Consider the following 25172-nt stretch of genomic DNA (forward strand, 5'->3'; position numbering starts at 1 on the left):
TGGAGTTTGATTTGTTTTAATGGTACTATTTACAAAAGTTTTTTCTTTTTCTTTTTTTTTCTGCAAATGATTTAACATCTGAAACAGTCTGAATTACAATGAAACCTGTCTCAAACAGCTATGAAGCGAAAGTCACATCAAAGAAATAAAAAAAGACATTGTGATTGTATGAAAAAGAAAAGGACAGGGCCACAAAAATAACGTTGAGTTGCATAGCAAGTAGATTCTCGAAGGGGCGACAGAGCTGAATAAGAACACTAATATGGGGTCACACTGACAAAGTGAAGGAAAAACAGATGCCTTGTTAACACAAGTTTCCATACAACTGCATAACCTGAGAAGGGCAGGTGTGTGTGAAACATCTGGCTCCTTTAAGAAGGAATACAAAGTACAATCTCAACAGATGATGTAGAAAAAGCCTGGAACATGTAAGGGCCTAAGTGTGAGAGCTAAACTACTGTGCACTAAAGGCTTCGTTTGGCGGAAATTGCAATTTCTCCAGTAACGTGATACATGATGTCATGAACATCAGCATAGCAATAATCCATATGCTGGTGGTAATTAAAAAGAAACCGAAAAGGGAGGATCAAGGAAGAGAGCAAGATATTGGCGCCCTGTGAAGTGCTTTTTAACTGAGGAGAAGATCTCTGCTTGGTACGTGACCATCAACCAAAAATAATGCAGACAATTACTTTTGTCAGGTTTTGGTTTGTCACTTCACAACACAAGCATACATATATAAGTCAGCAGAGAGGCACCCTTTGGTCAAGCCCTCTTAAGTCTGCTACACAGTGCACTACATAGTGTTCACCTGACAGGTTAGAATACCACACTAAGTCCCAATGATACATTTAGCCGACTATGAAAACATCTGGAAACAACTTTCATACATCTTGTTTACATTTTTCTTTTGAGAAAAGAGTTTTAGAAGACAGGTTTAGCTTTCTATGTTCGGTAATATTCACTAAAAACTGTGAAAATAACTGGCTGATGTTTGAATATCAAACAACAGAAGTCCCGACAGAATCTGTTTTTTTTTTTTTTTTTTTTTTTTTGGATTAGTATGAGTTTTTTCTCAATTAATGCCATAGGAGGTGTGGTTTTAAGGTCGTTCCTGTTAGTTAATCAGTTCTTCATCATCACGGTGAGGAAGCGTCGCTCTCTGACTCCGCCCTGCAGTGGGCGTCGACTCGGAGGTCTGTGGGAAAGCTCAGTGGATCCGTGTCCGTCTCGGGCTCCACTATCGGATCCTCAGACAAAGGAAAACTCCTGGGCTCCCAGGGCTGGACCATCTGTCAGGAAAACATACAGGATATTAAGAATAGCATTTGTATTAAAGAAATCAGATGTACATATTTTGCCCATTCATTTTCTCCATAGGCATTTAAAAAATAAAACATAAGGGTTCAGTTTTGAACTCACATTAACAACAAAACAATTCATTTTAAATATACATATAACAAAATATACTACTGTTCAGAGTTTTTAGGGTCAGTAAATTGATCAAAAGTGACAGTAAAGACATCGTTATAATAAAACGAAATGTCAAATAAAAGCTTTTCTTTTGAACTTTGAGAATCCTGAATAAATGATCAGTTAACAAAATATTAATCAGCACAAACGGTCTTCAACATTGAAAATAATAACTTTTATGAATAATTCAGCATCAATGAATATTAGAATGATTTCTGAAAGATCATGTGACACTGAAGATGAGTATTGATGTGCTGAATAAATTCCATAAAAAAAAAAAAAAAAAAATATGTATTTTGAATTATCACCATATTTCATAAGATTACAGTTTTTACTATATTTTTGAAGAGACTCTTCAAAACCGACCCCAAACTTTTGACTTTGACTTTTCATACCCAATATAAAATGTTAGCTGAAGGTAAAAATATTAGTTAATAGAATAAGCTACAACAGTGCCAATGAGATGAACTCGACAAAGATAAGCGCTTTTCCCAAAATACTGCAGCTGGCAATATAACAGTTTGCATTACATTACAGCTCTTTAAAAAGCAGAATGTAAAATAAAACGGTGGAGAAAATGAGCGGGATGTTGATCATGAAAATGGCAGGAGATGGTTACCGTCTCCTCAAAGGTGCAGTCTGAAGTGGATCCGCACGTGTCTTCGCTGTACAGCAGTCTGTGTGTGTCTCTGGTGTGAGGTGTGTGTGCGTCGCGGGAGCACGGTGTGTCAGGGCTCGGTGGGCTCAGGGGTGACGGCACCGGCCCGTAGTCCTGCAGGAGGTGGAAGTGACTTGCGTCTGGGGATGAGGGCTGAGGCGTCGAAGGATTCGTTCCCACCATCGATGGTGTCGTTCGCCCGTCCAGGGATTTATAGGACCTGAGGAACGACAAATGGTTAACTATAAACTCACAAAACAGAAAAAACTTTGTCTGGTAAGATCAAGCAGGGTAGGTACCTGCTGCCTCTCCTCTTGCCGGGTGCGAGAGCCGTCCATCGCCAGCGAGAGCGCTCATGATCCTCTAACGGCTGGTGGAGTTTAGTGAACGTGGCATCTGACAGGTCCTCCACCTACACAGATCAATCATTAGCACACATCACTAATAAGGATCGACAAGAGATGAACTGGAATATATGAGAAATGAGTGGAGGAAAAAATAGAAGGCTGTTATACCGGAATGTTATTGTCTTCCTCTGCCAGAGGTTTGGCTAAAATGTCCACTTCCCTCCATCTGAACAGAGCAGATATATTTAAAATGCAACAGTTTATTAAACCTTTAGACAAAATATTTTAAAAAAAATCTAAGTTGGAATGTGTTTTTTCAGGATTTTATGGACCATATAGTCTGATATAGTTAGAATATGGAGCTCATTCTCAAAAAGGAAAAACAGCTATTTTATTTCGAGGCCCAAACGGACTTAGACTGGACTGGATTTAGACTTGGAGATGCACCTCGGTGTGAGAATTTCCTTGTACTGAAGTTTCTCTACTCTGGCGGTGGCAGCCACTGACATGGGAATGACGATGTTGTTGATATCAAACGGACTCTCGCCTCTTCTTCTCCGGATCGGCTGTATAAAACAACGAAAATACCAGTCATGAATGAAAAGTGAACACATGAGCTATTAAAAAAGCCAAAAGCCTATTCTGACTTTGAAATCTGTTTAAAGTTGCCATTATTAGACAAACTTGCGAGTGGATAGAACGCAAAATGGGAAAGGACTGTGAGGAGCTGAGATTAAAAGTCAAGTCGCTCAAAGTTTAACTGTGCCACATGTCAGAGCGCTCTAGGCTTAGATCAAACCTAATGGAAAGAAAATGATGAACATACCACGCTGTTTCCCAGAGGAGTGCTGCTCTCAACGGGGAGCGAGAGCTGTCTGGTCAGGGGACTGGTGTTGGAGGAGTGAAGGCTGGACAGAGAAGGACACGGACTGCCTGCATCCATCACCACTTTCAGTGCTATATGAGAAGAGGGGGGAAAAAAAAAATGGGAAAAATATATATGACTCCCATTTTATTTCAAAACATTGTGTTGGTCTCACTGAGCTGTCCAGATCAAGGTCAAAATAATCTTTTCCATTAAGAGACCATATTTTCTCCCTGGAATTTGATTTAAAGAGGGATTCTTTACATTTGTAAGAACAATTTTTATGGATTACATAATTAATAATGGTTATTGTAATTAATAGGAACTGCAATATTATGAAAAATATATATATTATTGTCATTTATTGCCCTTGATACTGTAACATTGATTATTACTACTGCTAATTAACAGATTACACAAAAATAATGATTTGATTGTCCATTCATGCACTCAAAAGATACATCTGTGATTGGTTATTATGCTCAGCAATGCATAAAAATAAATCATTAGATTTCTTACACACTTCTTAGTCATTTTCACATTTGAATTTAATCACAATGGTCTGAAATGTTTTAGTTTAATTGTGCAGGGACATTATTTGCCCACATATCTTGAATGTATATGCCCCATTAATTTCCAACTCTGGGTGCTCCCCATTTCTACTGGAGTGACATTTTAGGGTTGCATGTTTTATTTTATGCTGCTGTCAGTAATTAGCCAAAAGTATCATTAGGAAGGTCCGTTTAAGACATATTCAGGGTCATGTATGCATGGAAAGCAGTGCACTCACAGTCTGCTCTGTCCAGTGAATGCTCTCTGACCCTCTTCCTGCTGTGACTCCGGTCCAGCACACGATCCGGCCGGCAGGGTGTGAGTGTGTCTGCTTTCGGGACACATGAGACGTTGTCCACCTGTTGCCTGTGCAGCCTCTCCAACCTGCTCTTGTGACGGGCCAATCCTGACAAAGAGAAAGAATTAAAAATGAATGAATTCAGTCACTCTGTCTCAGTCAGTGGCTGTGAGTATCAATGTGTGTGTACTTACGGACTGCAGCCGCATGAGGGTTTGATAGTCTGAATTTGTGTTTGGAGAGGAAGGAGGAGGATGATGATTGTGTGATGGAGAGCTTGTGTTTGAGAGACATCTTCTTGACTGGTTTGATCCGGTTAAACGGACGAGTCTGCCAATGAGACTTCAGAACCTTCTTCAACTGTAAGCTGAGAGCCACATCTGAGAGACCAGAGAAGGACAGAGAAAATCTTTTAGGATGAATCACTACAATTTTAGAAATGTTAACAAATCTAGGACTGGGACAACGAATCAATGAAACTGATAATCTGTGACTTTCTTTTTAATTTGCAAATTTATATATATAATATATATAAATGGGGCTGGTCAATATGGCAAAGAAATCAGTCAACATGATGATTAACATAATAAATTTAATATCTTTCTTTATTTCAAATTCAAAGGCAGATTTTTGCAGAATTGTAGGAACCAGACCATTAATTGTGGCTTAAAACTACTCTTTAGGGTCAGAACGTTACAAACACTTCACACTTTTCTAGTCATTTTCCTTACCAAATCATGAAACAGGTTTGTGATTACGTGTCTCTTTAGCACAGTTTAGAGTGCAGGCTGCAGTATTAATAACATACAATACATTTTTTGTTTCTTAGAAACACACATTTGACAGAAGCTCGAGATAGAATGCAGAGGTAAATTTATATTTATCTGTATAGTAACTACCTCATTTTTAAATGGTGACATTTAGTACCAGTTTTATTCAAATGAACCATTGGTCTTCCATAGCAGCATACATTTAGATCATGATAACCACAGTTAAAACCTATATAGCATGGTAAAAATGTATCCATATGGTTTCGAGGTGTTTGTTTGAAAAACTATACTTTTTTTTTTTTTTTCGTTTAACGCGTTCAAAATATTTAAAGCAATTAACGCAGGTATCATTTTATTGCAGAGCCCTATATATAGATATATGAAATTCTAAAATAACTTTAATAAAATGTTTTTAGGAACATACATATACACACTTTTTAAAAATCACCTGATATAGTAAAACCATTATATATATAAGTACATATAAACATATCACACTGTATATTTGTAACAAAATCTATTGTGAAGATAGTTGTTAGCTCTGATTGTATCTGACGGTGTATGTGCGTCTCACCCGACTGCATGGACAGAACGGGGTGGATGCTGCGGTCCTGATGTGCGACTCTCTCCAGGAGAGGGCGATCCAATGGTAAGTCTGGTTTGGAGAGGGGAGGAGCACCGCCACACATGACACATGAGCCATTGACCTCACACACACATGAAGGAGAAGACGACACTCTCTGAACCTGATAAAAGAAGGAAACACACTTTAGAAACACTTCAAAACCAGCAAAAAATGTGCTCCTGGAATACTGATACATTCATACTAATAAACGCACCTTGCCATTGAGATTGTGAACAGTGTTCGGGTGGACAAGACGGCGTCTCCTGCAGGTCAGCAGTGGGCGAGTTCGTGCAGACGTACAGCTACGGTCAAGATTTGATGGGCATGTGTCGGACATTTCTGCCACGCTACTGAAATAAGAAAACAATGTAACGTGCAGTTTTTGCAAAACCAATGGATAATATGAATCCATGCGGATACAAGACCCCACTGCATTCAGCCTAAGTTCATTTTGCAATAATGGCCGGTTGACTGTATTTTATACTTTATATACTTGTTATTCTAATGTTTGCAAACGGTAACAACTTATTTATGGCGACACAATATTAGATTTTTCCAAACCTAATGGAGATGTCATTCTCGGATGTGTCTGTCAAACGAGACTGGGATTCTGTGAAATTCTGGGATGTTGTTGAGGTTAGGACATTCTCGTTAGTCTCGGTTCTCTGACAGGAAGAGGCGGAGTCTCCCAGCTCAACATGACCCTGCAGAGAGCATGCAAAAAAAACTTTATATACAGTCAAATAATTCCAGATTCTGAACAGTGCTGAACCTGGATGTGGTTTTTGTCTTAAACCACAAACACAGTAGATATATCGCGGCTCTACGGACCTTGCTTGCACGCAGCTGGCGGTAGATGTCGACCTGCTGTCGGATGCGGTACTCCAGGTCTGATATCTGAGCCTGAAGCCATGTCCAGTGACTGATGATTGTGGCTCTTTCTCTGGCGAAGCGCCCTTCTGCTCTTCTCCATCTGAGAGAGAAAAGAGAACAATCCAGTTAAACATGTTTTAATCAAGTTAGACATTTAGTTGTCCATTTAGTTCAGATTACTTCAAGTAAAAACTGCCTGTGACGACAGTAAAAATAAACAGGAAACCCTCAGGATTTTTCTTTCAGACTTTTCCAGCCCTGATGGTCCAGATTACAAAAGAAATCAGTCATCTTGACTGTAATAAGAAGAGTTTATCACATTAAACATTCAGTACAGAAACTCATTTTTACACATCACTTACAGACTCCACATTATGAATCGATTCAGTTAAATACAGTCAGTAGTCCTAATATAACAGTCTCACAAAATAAAGCGTTTCAGCTTGATTTGAAACTTCCTTTTTAACTTCTTTTGCAACCAAGAGAAGGCAGGAAAGGGAAAGTATATCTAGGAGGTGGGCGATATGACCAAAACATGAATATGAATCATTTTGTCAGAACACTGAAGCACAATATACCGCAGTTGTTTTTGCTGGAATAAGGTTGTTACAATGCCAAAATCTTAGACAACATCGAGATTTCACAATTTCACATTCCACACAATACTAGAGTAAAAAAAGACACACAAATAGTCAATAATAAAATAACTTATTACAAGCAACAGAACAAATATACAAGTGAAATAAAGAATCGACTAGAGAAGCTAAAAATACTACAGAAACTGATTATAATAATTAAACGCAAAATAAAACATCGCCTAGTCTTCACTGTATGACAATGATTCTTATTCAAGCTACAAGTACAAGATGTTTAGTCAAGCGCTATAACTGCTTTTCTCTGTATGAATAACATTTTATTTCTAATTAACAAAAACGTTTGCAGTGCAAGTTGTATTTTTGTGTGGTGGGCTGGTGTTGTGACTACAAACGTTAAACTGGTTGTCCGTACTGGTTTATCAGATAAACACCCTCCTGTAGTGTGAGCGGTACACCCTACACAAAAGCACACCCCCATCTCATGGCAAAGTTCCTCTCAGTACACTCCCACAGCGTCGTGCCTCAGAATACACACGGAGCACGCCCTCACACGCAGCCACTCACGTTTGCCCACGTGGATCCCAGCAACTGTCTGTGACGAGATAAATCGGGGGGAATTTACATGTGCACCACGGAGCCCTATGAACCTCCATCACACATGGGATATTCAAGATTATTACGTTGCTCACTGACTGGAATACTTTGTTCTGACTGGTAATTAGGGTTGCAAAATTCCGGGAATTTTCAAGACGGGAAACTTTCCATGGGAATTAATGGGAATAAACTAAAAAAATAAATTAAATTGCAGGAACTGGAGACTTAAATGCAGTTGGGAAAGAAATCTTGCAGCATAATCTTGGTTAAAACAACCTGATTTAATGCAATTTCACATTGCTCAATCACATGCACACAGCACACTGTTTAAGGCAGGGTGCTGTCCTCCATAACATGAAAGATAATTTCTTGAATCATGCACACAATATAAAAACATGTCCATCTTGGTGAGAGTTAATTTAAATTACATGAATATTACAAAACATTTGTATTCCTTGTGCTGTGTGTGATATAGTTTGCAACTAAATTAAGCTTTACCACTGAAAAAACAAACACACTGACTGAACAAACATTTAGCTGAGATAATAAAACGGAAGTCTAAAAATGACCCTCCCCCGAAACACACACTCCACTTCTCACACTCGGCCCATTCACACGGGGCGTCGGCGTCAACGCCTCTCGTTACTTTGAACGGAGATGACGTCAACTTTTCAAGCGCCAATGCAGGCGTCCTCCAATCAGATTACCTTATTATGCAAATACTCTAGCTCAGACGCTAGCCAATCACGTTCATGCAACACCAAAAAACTAATGTGATTGGCTGTTGTCACTAAGATGGTCGCGTTAGCACCAAGCTTCAGAAGTGCGTGTGAATTAGCCGTAGAGAAGTATTCCTCTGCAGTTTCTCTGAAGACACACTTGCTACATTTGAGCCCAAATACAACATCTAAATTTTGGTATTTTAAATATATTTGATACATGGGATCCAAGTTTAACTAGTAAATACAAACTGTTTATACAGTAGCTAGCTAGTAGTACTAGTCAAAGTTTGGAAACATTACTATTTTTATGTTTTAAACATTGCATATGTTTTGCTCATCAATCCTTCATTTATTTGATCAAAACTACAAAACAAAATAGTTATATTTGTTATAGTTATATAGTTATATTATAATTTCAAATAATGTTTTTCTGTTTTAATAAAATGTTATGTTTTTTCTGTGATGCAAAACTTAATTTTGCACATCATTACTCCAGTCTTCTGCGTCACATGAATCTTCAGAAATCATTCTAATATGCTTAAATCAATTCTAATATGCTTTTTTATGATCTTATATTTTGGAAACAGTTGTGCTGTTTAATTCTTTTTTTTTCTTTTCTTTGAAGAATAAAGAGTTGAGAAAAGAAAAGCGTTTACGTTAGAAATCCTTTTTTAATACACTACCATTCAAAAAATTTGGGGTCAGTATTTTATTAGCTTTTTCTGAAACAAATTAATACTTTTATTCAACAAGGATGTGTTAAATAATAAAAATTAAAGACTTATATTTGTTTGTTTAAATATTTTTATTTTGAATGTACACTGTTCACTCATTAAACATTAATAAATCCTGAAAAAAAGCATCACAGACTTCGCCAAAAAATGTTTTTTATTTATTTATTTTATTTTGTATTAGTTTGCATGCATGTGACCCTATGATCAAACAAAATGTTTATATGTTTGTATATGATAGTTTTATAAATTTCCTGTAAATTGCCATAAATTCCTGGTAAATTTTGAATATTTCCACAATTCCCCAGATGCAGTTCCCTGTGCAAAGTTTCTGGAAAATGTCCACCCCTTTGCAACCCTACTGGTGGTAATACATTAATTTGAACTCTAATCAACATTTATTTTGGCCTAGTTAATTATTCAACAAGTAGTTGTATAATGGGATATGGTACAGTAAGAGGGTCACATTTACTTTGTGATAAAGCTTGATTAACTGTATATTATCACTTGCATGTAGTGAAACATCAAGAGCCTAGAGAGCGTGCCACTGGATCCTGCTCCAAATAAAGTGACCAAATTATTCATGCTAGCTTACATCAGCCTATTTAAGCCACGTGCACACTAGATTTTGAGCTTGCAAAAATGTTAGCGACTATATTCTCTATGTAACAACTGCTTTAAGGGATAATTCGCCCAAAAATTTAAACAACTCAAGTTGTTCCAAACGCTGATAAAAAACAGTTGATGTTAGCCACTGAATTCCACAGTATTTTTTTTTTATAATATGAAAGTCAATGGCTACCACCAACTGTTATCAACATTCTTCTAAATATCTTCTTTTGTCTTCAACAAATTAAAGTAATTCATACAGATTTGAGGGTGTGTAAATGATAACAGAATTCACATTTTGGGTGAACTATCCCTTTAATTGTTGTAATTTGTCCATGTACTCTTCCATACGTGCACGTGTGCGTTTGGACGAAGAGAAGAACGCCAACAAAAGAGTCGCCCACCCTTACTGTGCCTGCTGTGAAGTGAATCATCTCCTAATTGTGTTTCATAAATCACATTGGGCTGATGGAGCGAGTACAAAGACAGAGTCGTTTAGCATAAATGCTCTGCTGCCTTTGTTCTTGGCTTTCAGACTGTGAGACGGTGGAAGAACCAAAACACAGATAAATACCAGCCGACTGACACGCTGGCTTAACAAACTGTTTTATATGGAGCCCGGCCTGTTATTTTCTACTCATATAGATTAAGAGTTAAACTGCCAGTTCTTTAGGTTAAAAAGAAAATGAAAGCAATTATAACAGGGAGGGACGGAGCTCTATGATATGATAGTGTGTCTAGTAAATAGGGATGCACAATCATGATTTTTCATGGCCGATTCCGATAACGATTTCCAAATTATTATTTTTTTATATTTAAGCAACAAAAAAGAAAGAAGGAAAGTGTGCATAAACAAGATGTTTATTTGGTATTTAATAGGCCAAACTGGCTTTTGGCTATTGAAAACAATAACCGTAACCATCTGAAATTAACAAAAGTAACTGCACAGTAATTAGCCTACATTCAATACAAACTTGGATGATAAAAACATCAGCATTTAGCTTTTGTTTTTGAATTGGGTTGAAACTACATAGAACTGGCCTTAAATTAAAAGATTAACTGTAACCGTGTGAAATTAAAGGCAACAACTGCATAGTTCTACAATCCAAACAACACAATCAACACACATTCAGCATCAGCATTTTAGTTTTTAAATTTGGTTTTAAATTTAAAACAAGGTCTTTACCAGTGAGAATAAATCAAAGTATGCTATATAAATATTATTCCAAAATGTTAAAATCAAATAATGTTGGTGCGAATAAAACAAAGTGTTTCTTTCATCCAATTAAAAAAAAAAAATAAATTAAGGTAATGATTCACATCTATATTTTTTTACTTGAGCCAATGAAAAATAAAGAACTATTGTTTCAAGTAAAAAAATATAGATGTCAATCATTACCCTAAATCTTTTTAATTGGATGAATAAAACACTGCGGTGTGCTACAGCAGGTGATTTTAAAATCAAATTCAGTATATATAATTTTAAAGTAAAATAAAAATAATCATCCTATACAGAACTGACGTTTACTTCTGGCTTTTCAAACATGTATGCAAGTTCTACTATACAAAAAAATAAATAAAAAATTCAGTTTGGTCACGGTTTAGTCCATTTCGTTTCTCATCCAACACGTGAGAAGTTGAGCTCTTATTTTGTGCAGTCCGCTTCCTGCTATCTGTGCCTCAGATGTGTAGCTCTGCACTTCCAGTGCACAGACTTCGCACAGATTTCCAAATACTTCCACACAAAGGACATGATAGCGAATGATAACAATGCAGTCTGTTCACTCGGGCACACTTCCGGAAAAATTGGCCGAAAAAAAAAGCAAAAACCGGTTCCGATTTATGGCCGGTCAACCAGTGCATCGCTACTAGTAAATGTTCTTTTGTCTACTGCCTGCATAAAGCCTTTGCCCTTTAATAAGACTTGAACAAACTACAGACTCCTCATTGGGTGCTCATCTTGCAAGTGATTCCATTATTAGCATTAGCAAATAACTAAATTTTAGAACAGAGCTGTGTGTGTGATTAATCAAATTATAACTGATATCATGATATGGCTTAGTGTAATGCATGTTTCAAAGTGAACCGCAGCACTGTGTTCGTTTTCACATGAGCAGCTCATTATCTGCCAGTGTTTGCTCATTATCGTCTCAGTGGCTCGGTCTTCACATCTGCTCTGAGTTTGGGTCGCTTTAATCTAAATCTTCCCAAATTTGTAATGAAAACCACATATCAAGAAGCTTTGGCGGTTTAACATTTGAAAAATAAATTAAGCTATGAATATGAGTGATTGTAAGATTAGAAAAATTATTAGTAAATTAATTTTACAGTCGTATATTTTTTTATTTTACAGTGAAATCTTTTTATTTTAGTAATCATAATTATTATTGTATTTTAATAATATTAGTATTTAAATGTTTAATATTTTTATTATTACTTAAAACAAGTGTAAAAATTGTTTTTGGTATTTTTCTGTATGTTGGGATTTTTTTTGTAAATGTAAACAAGGGGGAAATGCATGAATCATAACGAATCCACAGGAATATGATGCATGTGTTTTCGATGTGAGTCGAAAGCACAGCTGTAACTCTCGAGTCATGACGCACAAACACGAGCAAGGACGAGAGCAAGAATGGAACAGATGGATGGAGAGAAAAAAAAGAGGATAAATAGAGAGGTATGCAAGGTGGTTAGGCTTGGCAGAGGTATGCAGAGGAATTGTGGGGGAAAGATGGTGAAAAAGGGGTGGAGGACTGCAAGACGAAAAGAAAGAAAACATCTGAGTGAGTGAGAGAGGAAAAACGGTTACATAACACGAGTGGGCTCGGCTCAGACAGTGAAAATGGGAGGAGGAAGAACATAAGAGGACAATGGTGAAGAAAGACTGCTCAATGGGAGAAAGAAAGAAAATCTGGAAAGTCCTGACAACATGACAAGCATTTATGATGATTTCCAAACTTCTAAATACTCAAATACACCCAAATACATCAGCTTCCGTTAAAGGTCAACAGCAGATTTGGGGATGTTATGAATGACCAAATTAGTTTTATCCATACATTTATAATCTGGCTCATATTTCTCACTCAAACACAAACAAATAAACTGATACTTGTCTTTATCAGATCAAAAAAGGCACTTCCTGATTAGCTCGTTGTTTTCACACATACACGTGTGAATCTCTCGACAAGAATATTTTGGGGTAACTTTTCACAACCGTTTATACTCTCTACAGAAAATGCCATTGCAAACCTGTATGACTTTCTTCTGTGGAACACACACAAAGATATTTTGAAGTTTTTGTGACCACTGACTTTCTCTGCATAGACAAAAAAGACATTTCTCAAAATTATTTATTTTATGTTCCACTGAAGAAAGTCAGTCATACAGGTTTAGAGTGCAATGCGGGTGAGAAAATGATGACCAGACTTTCATTTTAGGGTGAACTAACCCTTAAAAGGAGATTCCATTAGTTAATGTAGTAACATGGACGAACCATGAACAGTACATTCATTACAGCATTTATATATCAACATGCTCGTAAAAGGAAAATTGTAAGCCACTTTTTGAGCACAGACCATTAAACCCCCTTCTCTCTAAAGCACTCCTCCAGAAGTCACTCTCGGTGGATTTAACTTGTGTTTAATTGCAGTAAAGGTAAATCTTCCATTTGCATAGCAGCTGTGTTCCATTAAAAGCCTCCAATAATGAGTGAGGGTGTTTGGGATCAATGTCCTGGGATGCACACAGTTTAAATTCATCAAGATTTAACTACAGTCAGAGGTCAACAAGCAGCAGTTCCTGATTGCTCTAATTTCCCCACCATCACAGCGTGATGTCATAAACATGTGCTGAGAAACATCAGTCCGAGAGCACCGCAAAAGGACAAAACTGGGCTGAAAACACACTTGTTTAGAGCAGGATCATCATCAGCGTTCAGCCAGCAAGCACACACCCTGAATGGATTCAAGCATGTGATAATGTGGTTTAAAAAAACAGAGCGCTCGAATTTGAAATCCAAAATCTGCATTCACAGATGCCTGATCATTTAGGTCAAAGGTGCAAAGCCAAGTCAGCAAACTGCTAAATGGCTCCTTTTAAAACTGCTTCCACTAATAAATCAACCTAAAAAAAAAAAAAAACTAATTCCAGCAACTAGCAACTTATGCATGAATATTAAAATGACAAAATTAAATCTAATTGGGCTAAATGCCAAAGCAACAGGATTCGAGCACCAGACTGTTTTCATATATAATGAACACAAGGAGTCTGAAATGCATGTGCTTCTGTTAGGCAGAGCTCACAATGTTTAAACTGTTATCCTCCCCTCTGTATACGCACAAAAAAATTTATTGAATAATAATAAAAAAAAAACTGGAAGTTGGAACAAAAATGATGCATGAAAGTAAAACTGCTTTGTTATCCATCACCCGTGGTTTACTTCTGACTTTCTTTAATATTAACCAAAACATCAGGGCTCTCGGTTCCACCCTCTCTATTTTCACCTAAAATGAATCAGACTCTCCCTAAGGGGCAAAACAGGAAATTTAACCTTGCTGAAGTTTTTAAATAAGACCACAGTCGAGGAGGACATTAAACTAGACTGCGTTATGACAACGAGATCTATGATCTCACTGTACAAACAAGGTCGGACTGGAAATTAACAGTGACTCTCTACAAGGTTCAGGGCAGGAACACACAGGGCTACAGTCACAAACATGCCCCACACTCCCTTGGGGCTCCTGTGAACAGCACACATAATGAGTCTGCTACACCACAGCAATGATGAGACTTTATCAGAAAGAGCATCCAAAAATCACACACTCATGCGCTATTCAACGTCATTCTGCACTGTGTGTTGAGCAGTGTATTCACAGTGAAAACTCCAAAAAAGAAAAAGTGTACTTTGCATGATGCACTTAACCAAAAACACTTCAGAGTTATAAAATTCACATATTACAGGGTCAGGGCTCCAAACGAATAAATCGAGTAAGGAGCCATTGGCTCTATTAAGAAAAAACTTAGGTGCCAAATTATTTTTTTAGATGCCACAGAATACATGTGCTTTATTTTATTTTATTTTTTTACATTTTAACATTTCAATCATACTGTCATAGATATTTTCTTGACTTTATCAGCATTTTAATCCATTTTGTAGATGACCTGGGAACTAAGGTTAAAAAGCCATATTATTAATAATTATAAACGAGAATTGTTAACGATATTGGCAATATCCATAAAGCTGACAGCTTGACCTGCTGTAGTTTGTTCACGTTATAACAGACTTACAAGCGTCGAAATAGACGCTGCTTTTCTGCACCTTCACGTCAACGTTATTTCGATCTGTCTCGCGCTGCACAACTGAGCTGTGTTTATCAGGTGTGTGTCAGAGATGAGGACTGCTTGAAACTCTTTTCTTTCCACTCAAACCTTCATGTGCATCGTCTCAGTTTAATACGTGATCATAGCAAATGATGTGATCCCAAAACAATCAGGAAACAAGGCATTACATGCACTTTTCTTTTTAATTTATAATGTAAATAGATACGTATAGTCACCAGTGGTAACCTCAGCAAAAACTTTTATAATTATTGGACACTAAAGCAACCGTTTTAGTCACAGTTTAGAGCCCTGAGGGTAGAGAACATGCTTCGTTAAAAAGGTTCCAAAAGGTTGTCTTACGCTAATGAAACAGAACAATTCTGGGTTCCCCAAAAAGTCTTGCAGTGAACAGGAACCACAGACGCTGATAAGGAACCTGTATTTTTAAGAGTGTAGTGTATAGTACGTCCAGAGACATGACTAAAGGCTCCGCTCCAAAGACAATCCCAGAAAGAAAGATGACGTGGGCTCAGTGAAAAATTCAAGATGATGGACAATGGAAGAAACATCTACATTACAAAACCAATTTATTACTCACTTAAAACAATTAGGCTAGGTTAGGGTTAAAATGGTTCATTTTACCAACAATATTTGCGTGCACTATGCAATTATGCTTATAAAAGTGAAACACAATTAGCAACATGTCAATATTCTCCTATGCACTTCATATGAAACCGTTTAATTCTATACTGTTTCATATCGATTACTTATGAGGCTCCATTTGAGTTGTAGGAGAGATTTTCTGTGTAAACATGCACTACACATGCATTTCGTGCATGATAAGAGTTATCAAAATAGGGGGCTCATATTAAAGTTGTTCAACTCAACCGATCAACTGATCTTTTCTTCCGTATTGTGATCTACATCCAAAGGCAACAAATTATCGGAAAAAAAAAATCTCACTTCTTGGAGTTTGAATGGGCCAAATTACTGAAAAAATAAAGCATACAACGCCAGAGAGAAGTCTAAACTTACAGTTTAACATGACGCTGCTCAACATCCGCCCTGGTAAGCTCCTCCTCCTCGATGTCGCTCTCTCCTCCCGAACTGCTTTCCGTGGCGTCCGAGTCAAACTGAGCCTCCGTCGCTCGCAAATGCGTGGTGCCACTGAGATGCAGTTGATCCAGCTCCGAAGCCACTCTACCACCCTTCAGAAACCGATTCAGGTTAGGTGCATGGGTGCCCACAGAAGCACGAGACCCTCTCCACGCCCCTGGATCCGCCCTGCGGCTAGATGTCGGGGTCAGAGTGCGGTCCAGAAAACCAGAGAGTTGCTGTTTGAAATGCCGTTGCACCTGCTTGGCCTGCACCACCTGCAGCCGCTTGCGAAGACGCAGCAGGCGGCCTTCGATGTCCGTCTGCTTGTGTTGGCTCTGCTGAGCCCGGTCCCAGAGCAGAGCCTCCAGGTCAGGAGTCGAAAGGGAGGAGTCATCCTGGACTGGGGAAGAGCTAAGGGATGAGGGACAGTCAAAGACATTGTCACGGTTTGTTTCAACAATCATTCCACCGACGGGACTCTCCGGTTCTGCTTTAACTTCTGCGCTTTCAGACAAAGCCGTGAGCTCCCTGTGTGATGACACGCCTTGAATGCTCGGTGTCGAATTCTGTTGTGGCTTCACATCACCGTTCTGTCCACCGGTTGCAAAGGTACCGACCGATTTCGAGGACACGGATAACAACGCTTCTTCATTGGTGGAAGGCTGGTTGCTGTCTCCATTCACTGTGGCCACGCTGCCTTTCTCAGCCACGGCCGCACTAGGTACGGCTACTTTCTTGGAGAATCCGTTCACAGGCACCATGGTACTTCCAGCTCCGTTACCGTTGACCAGACTCTTCAGTTGACCTCCAGTCAGCTCGAGTGCGTGGCGCTTGCGCAGCAGGAAGTCACCGCCTGCAGCAGCGCTTGGGAATATGGAGCTGCTCAGCAGGCCGTGGCTCTTCAGCACCGACTGCTTGATGAGGACACCTTGCAGCTTCAGCGACTCCTTGACTTTGGTGGACGAGGGCAATGGTTTGACATCAGAGCACAAGTAAGGTGCCAGCTTGCCCAGAGACGGGGCTTTAGACAGGGGGTCCTGCTCCTGACCCTTGACGCTGTGATAATGGGCGAAGTTCTGTCCGTCGTCGGCGTTGATGTGACACTTGCCGTTGGTGTGGCTACCGGCAGAGTCCGAGACCGAGTCGGAGATGAGGATGTTGCTGGCGTTGCTGTTGTTCTCGGTGCTGCCGGGGGACAGGGTGGATGAGGGAGAGGCAAGTTTGAAGCGGATGTGGCGGGCTTCGGCTGGGGCGTCAGTCAGAGCGGGCGCCATCGCAGCCATACAGGGCCGAGGAATGGACACGGCAGCATGCACCTCCAAACCTTCACTCCAGCCCACCTACACAACCTGGCTACAAAGGAAAATAAAAGATTTAGGAGACCGCAAATATACACAATATTTTGAAGGTGAAAACAAATAACAGGAGTTTTCAATAATCTCTAATAATAACCTGCTGGAGACACAAGCCATTTAAACTAGTGCACATCATTTCTAATATTTTCACTCACACAGACAAGCAGTTTGCAAGCCTCTGCACTTCTGTAATCTTCATATTTTTGACTAAAGGGTGGGGCTTATTTATTCATTTATCCACATGAATTGTGTAAGATCATTATGACTAGGAGTTTTCTTATCTTAAATGTTTTTTTTTTGTTTCGTTTTGTTTTTTTACAAGACCCAGAGTTTTAGCAAACCTTATTTTGTGGCTCAAAATTTGGAAAAGTAAAATGCCTTAACCATAACGGCAATGTCTTTATGATATTGCTTCTCCAAAATTCAAGCCAGCAGTCCTTCAACAAGATTTTTTTTCCTAACCTATTTATTAAACTTTAACAATAAGTTGCTGGTGAGACACGCTATTTAGTCACTGTATGATGATGATGAGAATATGCATTGCTCTGGTGTAACCTGAAACAGGATATTCAATGAGCGGGTCTTTTTTATTCATTACTGCAAATGGATTGTCTAAGGAGTGTTCTTATCTTAAAGAGTTTTTTTTTTTTTTTACAACATCCCATGTTGAGCTTCACATTTTTTTGAAGCATTCATGATGAGTATGAAACACAACTGCAACACAACTGCAATCTCTGCCTGATCCTCCTCCAAAAATCATGCCAGCAGGCCTCCAATAAGATTCGTTTTTGAGGGGGGGGGTATTGTTTTGGGAGGGAAACTCTTTGGCACAACAAATCGTTCCCAATAACGTACATAAAATAAATAAATAGGTCAATAGCGATGCCATACTGACTCTTATTTAATCTCAATACACTGGATAAATAAAACTCAACACAGATCAGAAGATAACTACTGATAACAGAGTGAGTGGACACACACAGGAATCTGCGTTATCAGTATTTCTAGGATATGAACATATTCTGCTACAAAGCTCTTCACCTCAAAGTTAAAAAAGGGAATGAGAACTCATTGACCTGAGCAGGGACCATTACCATAGTCGTTATTATGGAAAGACGTACTCTATTCAAGCTTATGTAAGAGCAAGCCTTCTCAGTTTCCCCTCCTCCTCTGACCTCAGCGGACCATCTGTGTCAACGGAATTAGGGATATGCCTTTAGGCCTCAACAGATAAGAGACTATCTCTTCATAAGTACATGTAGACGTTACAAATACCCATACCTCGACTCCAACAAACACCGCTGTAGAATATTTCACAACTATCAAAATATGTCACTGCAATTATACTGGAATTATGAAGACACACAGACAGAAGATATTTTACTGATGACACATTGCTTGCCAGCAGTTTTGCATGAAATGTACACTCAATAACTAACTCAATAAATTAACATTAAGGTAGCTGTTATTTGTCACAGTACTACCAATGGTGAAATATGATATTTGTTTATTAACTGCAGCAAATTTACACAAAAGAGGTTGTTTTAATTTCTTTGTGAAACGCCTTGTGAAAACACTTTATAAAGTAAATATTTTATTAATCAGGTTATTATTAGAATTTTTGTGCAATAGAAGAACAACAAATACTATTACAAAGACAAAGTAAGAACAAAAGACAATGAGGGTTACAAACAATACTCCAAAAGCAAACTATGTTAGCTTATAAAACTTACACCATGAAAGAGTCTTACATGCAATTGAATTATTAAGAGTTTCAAAATAATCAATATCTTTCCTGAAAAATAAAAAAGTAGGGAGTTTTCTTTTAAAATGTACACTTATGAATGTAAAATTTTAGCAAGATAAAGCAATACATTTATAATAAATGTACAGTGAAATGGTCTAAATTCAAAGAATAACAAAAAAACAACATTTTTGGGGAGTTATACAAAAGTTTGGATATAATTTTTTTTTTTACAAAATTGGAAAAATCAATCCAGAAGACTTTACAGTAAGTACAGAACCAAAACAATTGAGTGATCGTTTCTTTCATACTGAAGGCAAAAGGAGCAATTGGGTGAAATACTATTGTTAAATTTAGCAAATTTATAATTTATCGGATAACAATTATGGATAATTTTAATATAGGCTTCAACTAATCAGGTTATTATTAGCGTTAACTCGGTCAACTGGATGACTTGGAAGCGGCTGGTCACGTGATGATATCATGGGTCGACTCGCTCTATCCACAATATAACCGCTTTTTTGTTTGTTTGTTTTTTTAACACACTGATTTTTATTTCCAAAAGTAATGTTCTATAATTTAAACTAGCAACCAAATAATATAATATTTATTTTATTTATTTGAAACAATAAAACTCTTCTCATAGAGTTAACGGGTTTGTAAAATACGTAAAAGTAGTAACGTTAAACATGACAAATCCGGTTAAGGGTTAACAAAGAAGCATATAGAGCGCTGGTCATGTCAAGTAAAATAAAATAATCGCGCGTTTTCTCAGCATTACAGCTAAAAACGAGAACTTAATACAGGAAATACCGGTATAATACACGCTTCAGATCAATAATAAGTATTATAACGTTAAATTCGTTTATAAAATCTCACACACCAATGCCTAGCTACTTACAACAATAACACGCTTGTGCAATTTTCCGCGTTCACATGCATATATGAATGTTCAACAGACCACATTCATACCACTTCCTGAAGCGTCTCACTTCAGACTCGAAAGCTAGACGTAGAAGCTCAAAAATACACATCGTATGGCGTTTTAATGCATTGCTGCTGAATGTCTTACAAGCCTCATACAGTAAATGCGAGCATTACAAATGTTTAGCATGCTCTCAAATGGCCTTGCTTACGTTATGCAAGTCATTTTAACCACCACTTTGAAACAGAACCGGTTTGAAACTGATAAGGTAGCAACTTAGAGACTAAATGAGGCTGCTAGAAGTAACGTCGATCAAAACATGTAGAAGATATATAACGTTACATCCATAATAGCTAAAATGGGGAGGGAAGTAACCTACGTTAATAAATAAGCGCGCGTGAGTTTATTGCATGAGAAAGTACATTACTAGATAGTAATCTATTTAAAGTGAGCCTTCAAACCCCCATTAAGAAAATTACACACTGAAATGATTGTAAATACAACAATTCCTGGTAATCCAAGTTAAAACTGGAAACTCAGATTACGTTTATGTAACATAAGTGGTGCTGCTCGAGATCGTCCACTAACAAAGAAAAAGGAGGAACCTACCACGTGACGAGCGCGCGATCCGAGGGAATGTCGGCTACTATTCCACCGACCTTTGGCTTCAATCGCACAATAATGTCACCAAAGCACGAAATAAGCCGTTTGGTAAAGCAACCCCGCTGTCTCTGCCATATCCGTGTCCGCTTCGTGAAAAACACCCCGGTTTCAGGAACACTTTTCGCTATCGGCTCCGGAATCACGAAATGGGCGATACTAGACAACACCTCGCCGCTGCTGTCCCCTTCAGTGGATTATAGATAGCAAAATGTATATTTTTTCTGTATATTATGAATCGATGTTTTGCTCAGATACGAGGTCTTTTCATATACGCCTTTATTTACAGATTGGAGGTGGCATGGGCCACCGGTTTCGAGATCAATTTCTCATCGTTGCAGGGAGAAACGCACGAAAGATGGCGCCTCGTTCGTCTCCCTTGGATTTGAGCCTCTGACAAATACAACTGCAGCGTGTGCAGCGAGAAGAAGCCTGTAGGCGGGAGACATGCTCACGCGCGCCGCTAGAGGGAGCCGCGAACACACTGACGTTAACGCGGATTGTGTTTAGGAAAAACATGAGGTAAACAATCTTTTCGCCAAGCTCAGCCGTAGTTCCAAAAGAAAAGTATTCGAATAAATATTTTAATTGACAAACAAGTTAACGATTTAAATATTATTTTGAATTATCCTTTCTTGTTCTCATATATATATATATATATATATATCTATATATCTATATATATATATATATATATATATATATAGATATATAGATATATATCTATATCTATATATATATAGATATATATATATATAGATATATATATATATATATATATATATATATATATATATATATATATATATAATTTCAAAATAATAAAAAAGCTTATTTTTCTTATTTCTAGGCACAGACATTAGTTTATTATAAAGTATTACTAATTTTAAAACCCATTAATGTGCGTGTGTGTGTGTGTGTGTGTGTATATATATATATATATATATATATATATATATTACTTTTTTTTTTTACATAATATCAGCAGATTTATTTATTTATGTTTTCAAGAAGTATAGATACAGCCAGGGGTTTCATTGGGATAAACAATAATAATAATAATAACAAAAGGTAGAAATAAAGTTGTGTGTGGGTTATATCCATAGACTGGATAAAACCGGGTTATATGTATCTGAGATATTTTGCTTTATTTTGTAGTTTGAGCTTGTTCCAACTGGCTCTTGTAAAGCTGCGCCATCTAGCGTTTGATTGGGGTCTGTCCTATATGCCTTATATTCGATGAAGTCTAAAATAAAGGGATTGTTAGTTAATAAATGAAAATGTTGCCATATATTCACCATCCTGTTAACAATAAAATGTAAGACTAAAAAGGATATGAAAATTATATTGAATATGGAAAATACACACACACAAACACAGACAGAGAGAGAGAGAGAGAATGCACCGCTGTACGTATGTGGCTTTTAAAAAAAGGTACATTCTGTTCTATTTTAATTTTTCCCAGGTCACCTTTACTATATGATTCTTGCCCTCTGACACTTTCTGGAGCCTGTTTCTCCTCCCTCTCTTCCTCCTCCTTCCTGCACAGACTGGGTAGTAATCCTATACATATTAGTTGTTCACCCTGTACTTCTTTAAAGGCTCTTCTCAACTCACTGACATTGTGTCACACGAACAAAGAAAAATGCCAGAAGAAGTTCCTGCTCAATGCAAGGCTCCCAAAGATGAGCTGGACAAATGGTGAGTCATATTTCAGGAAGGACATTAATGCAACATTGAATTTTGAATACTTAAAAAATCTGGTGCTTTTTTTTTTAAAAGGAAAAAAATAAACATACATGCTTTATAGGTCAGCATGAATGTGTTTTTAGTTTTACACCATCATATAACACCTCTGTGTGTAGTATATAGGTTATGAGTAGTGGTTTGTGAATGAAACGATTTGAAAGGCTAGTTAAAATATGTGTTGGATACTGAACGACAAGATTGAGCACATGGTGCCGGGGGGAGCAGGTTTGGGAAGTGATGATGCAGGTGGAAAATTATCCATGTTAGCCATCATGTTACTAAGTTAAAGCATGTGGCAGGAGCACACATTCCCCTTGGTGCTTGCGTTTGATATCTACAGAGCTTTGGAGATACATATTATAATAGTTCCCGTCTTTTTTCAGCATTGTAGGCTCTTACGCATAAATGATTAACCTCCATTTATAATTGTGAACAAAGCAAAGTGCTCTGTTTCTAGGTTAAAAAGTCAGAGGTCAATGCACTCACTCAATGACACAATAATGTGAACTTTACGGTGAGTTGCACAAGCTGTACCATTTACAAGAGAAGCGCTATCTACTCTGTCTCTCAACTGATTTAGTCAAGAGCGCTCATTGTAAATGAGTGGTTATCATTTGCAGTGCATCACTTCTGGGCTGGTCACTTACACAGAAAAAACAAAACCGCATTTGTCAGAAACAGAGTATTGTGTTAAATTCATTAAATAATCATTCAGAGTACATTTAAGATAAAAAAAAAATAAAACAGAGGCTTGAGTTTTTCAGCATGGATATGCATGAATGCATATAAGTCAAAATATAATTAAACATGTCTCATATTTGTATGCAACATTCAGAGCAATATGCCAATTGCCAAATTTAGCATGAACTTTAGCAATGTATATGTGTGATGTAAATATAGCCTGGTTTCAAATTGACTCACAAATGGAAAGGCGAGGAGAGGTGTGCTCACATTACATCGTCTGTATTGCATGTCTGTGGTATTCATGAAGGTAATCGTTGCTGTCATGTGCAAATCTGGGGCCTGTACCATGAAGCCGGTTTAGCTGGCTAGCCAGGTAAGTTTCAGGTTAGTTTGCACCAATCCTAGGTTTTAGGTACCACATAAGTGGCTTGGCTTTTAGCAGCATTCATTGCCATAGTATTATACTCTAACCTGGTCCAGGGCAGATTATCTCAGACTGAAGCTGGACCAATCAGATGTTAGAAAAGTGACACTTGTCTGACACAAAGTCACTCCCCCAGTTTATCTTACTCCAAATTAAAGGTTGATTTGAGAGGACAACAGGAGATGGATTTTTTTCACTGGAGGAACCATTATTATGGCTTATGGATTAAAATTTTGGCCAGAAGCAACAGTTTATAGTAGAAAGTTTGTTTCTTACAAACAGCTTTTCTTCACAAGTTGTTAACTGAATGACTGTGATATGGATTACTTTTTAATCCGCTGTTTGGACTGTCATTCTGCACATTTTTTACAACTCAGATTTTGGGGTTAAATATTCCTTTAATGAGGTCTATATATAAAGTATTTAATGCCAACTACCTATATCTTAAAAAAGCATGAATCTGAAGGCTCTTTCATGTGATGACGTAACAACACCCTTTGACTCCAAAGAATGTGTCCCCTTTGATCCTGACATGAGATCAGTCGTCCAAAAATCAATGCACAGACACACTGCACAGCTCAGAATCATATTGACATAGGTGTACAGTATATCACTGATAGCACTAAACACAATGTTTATGTGTCCAGTATTCAGGGGAAGGGTGCAGAGGGCTGCAAGGAGCTGCTGGAAGCTTTTGAGGCCTGTGTGAAGGGGACCATGGCAGCCTCGTGAGGGAACATGGATTTACATGTAAATATCAAATACTGTTCTTCCTGATTTCTTCCTTAATTTGTTACGCTTTTTCATTGTGACTTTTATTCTGTTTGAAATGTATCTGCAGTTTAATGTAGCACAGAGCGTTTCATTACAATAGTGTCGTGATGATTGTGTGCACATTTATATTCTGTCTGGAATGTTTGAATGCATTGATTTGTTGATTTTGATTTTGTCTGGTTTTCTTTTGCTATTTTTAACTTAGGTCCTTCCTTTCTGGGTCCTCCAGTGCCCTTGCATTCCCTCACATTGCACTGGACTAAACCATTCTGAGGACAGAGAAAGGGGTGCAAGAGCTGGAGAGCAGTGGGATTGTTTATTTTGATCCTGGGAAGTCTCTGTTGGTGTCCATCATGTTATTTGTAGCAGTGGAAGAAATTAGAAAACAGTTTTATTATTATTATTATTTTCCAGATTTCACACTGTAATTAAACTGTGCATTGCATTTGTTTTTCAATAAATCAATAACCATGACAATTAAGAGGCAGCCTGTTTTCACTAAATAACTGACACTAAATAGCTTCATAATAATTAATTGCATGCAATGATTGATTGAATGACCTTTAACTGCAGTGGCCTGCATTGCTAACTTATGCCAAACACATTGGCAGCGCTGATCATGTGGTTTCCTCAAAGTGGGCCTGTAGACACATCAACTGACTGCCAGCACCATCTATTGAAGAAATGTTCATACTTTTCATCACATATTAATCATGCAGTTGTCACG

General features: G+C 37.7%; 1 protein-coding gene and 1 long non-coding RNA gene across 5 annotated transcripts; one reads left to right on the plus strand and one right to left on the minus strand.

Moving 5' to 3' along the window:
• kansl1a (KAT8 regulatory NSL complex subunit 1a) lies at window positions 1-20913 on the minus strand. 4 transcript variants are annotated; one of them, XM_052611019.1, is made up of 14 exons: window positions 20764-20913; window positions 16068-17483; window positions 6420-6561; window positions 6150-6292; window positions 5803-5938; window positions 5538-5709; window positions 4388-4573; window positions 4134-4301; window positions 3305-3435; window positions 2926-3044; window positions 2647-2704; window positions 2431-2543; window positions 2093-2351; window positions 1-1292 (listed from the first exon to the last, which is right to left on the minus strand). In XM_052611019.1, the coding sequence occupies exons 2-14, from the start codon at window positions 17411-17413 to the stop codon at window positions 1140-1142; spliced, it is 3126 nt and encodes a 1041-aa protein (XP_052466979.1). In that variant the 5' UTR covers window positions 17414-17483; window positions 20764-20913; the 3' UTR covers window positions 1-1139. The 4 variants fall into 4 exon arrangements, with proteins under 4 accessions (XP_052466979.1, XP_052466978.1, XP_052466976.1 ...); XM_052611018.1 differs by having other exon boundaries at window positions 5803-5935; window positions 16068-17479; window positions 20760-20908; XM_052611016.1 differs by having other exon boundaries at window positions 16068-17479; window positions 20760-20908.
• A 275-nt stretch (window positions 20914-21188) lies between these two features.
• Window positions 21189-24926, plus strand: LOC128025041 (uncharacterized). Its single transcript, XR_008186088.1, has 4 exons — window positions 21189-21336; window positions 22416-22515; window positions 24319-24421; window positions 24651-24926. It is a non-coding gene; the product is annotated as an uncharacterized LOC128025041 (long non-coding RNA).
• The last annotated feature ends 246 nt before the right edge of the window (window positions 24927-25172 follow it).

This window comes from Carassius gibelio, chromosome A12, assembly GCF_023724105.1.
Source record: "Carassius gibelio isolate Cgi1373 ecotype wild population from Czech Republic chromosome A12, carGib1.2-hapl.c, whole genome shotgun sequence".
In the NCBI taxonomy this organism is placed as follows: domain Eukaryota; kingdom Metazoa; phylum Chordata; class Actinopteri; order Cypriniformes; family Cyprinidae; genus Carassius; species Carassius gibelio.

Excerpts from the sequence above, each read along its gene's own strand:
- kansl1a (XM_052611019.1), bottom strand. The coding sequence starts at position 17,413 with ATGGCTGCGATGGCGCCCGCTCTGACTGACGCCCCAGCCGAAGCCCGC. Across the intron at positions 6,293-6,419 it reads GCCAGCTGCGTGCAAGCAAG|GGTCATGTTGAGCTGGGAGA; the intron begins GTCCGTAGAGCC and ends TGCTCTCTGCAG. Across the intron at positions 3,436-4,133 it reads TTCACTGGACAGAGCAGACT|CACTGAAAGTGGTGATGGAT; the intron begins GTGAGTGCACTG and ends CTTCTCATATAG.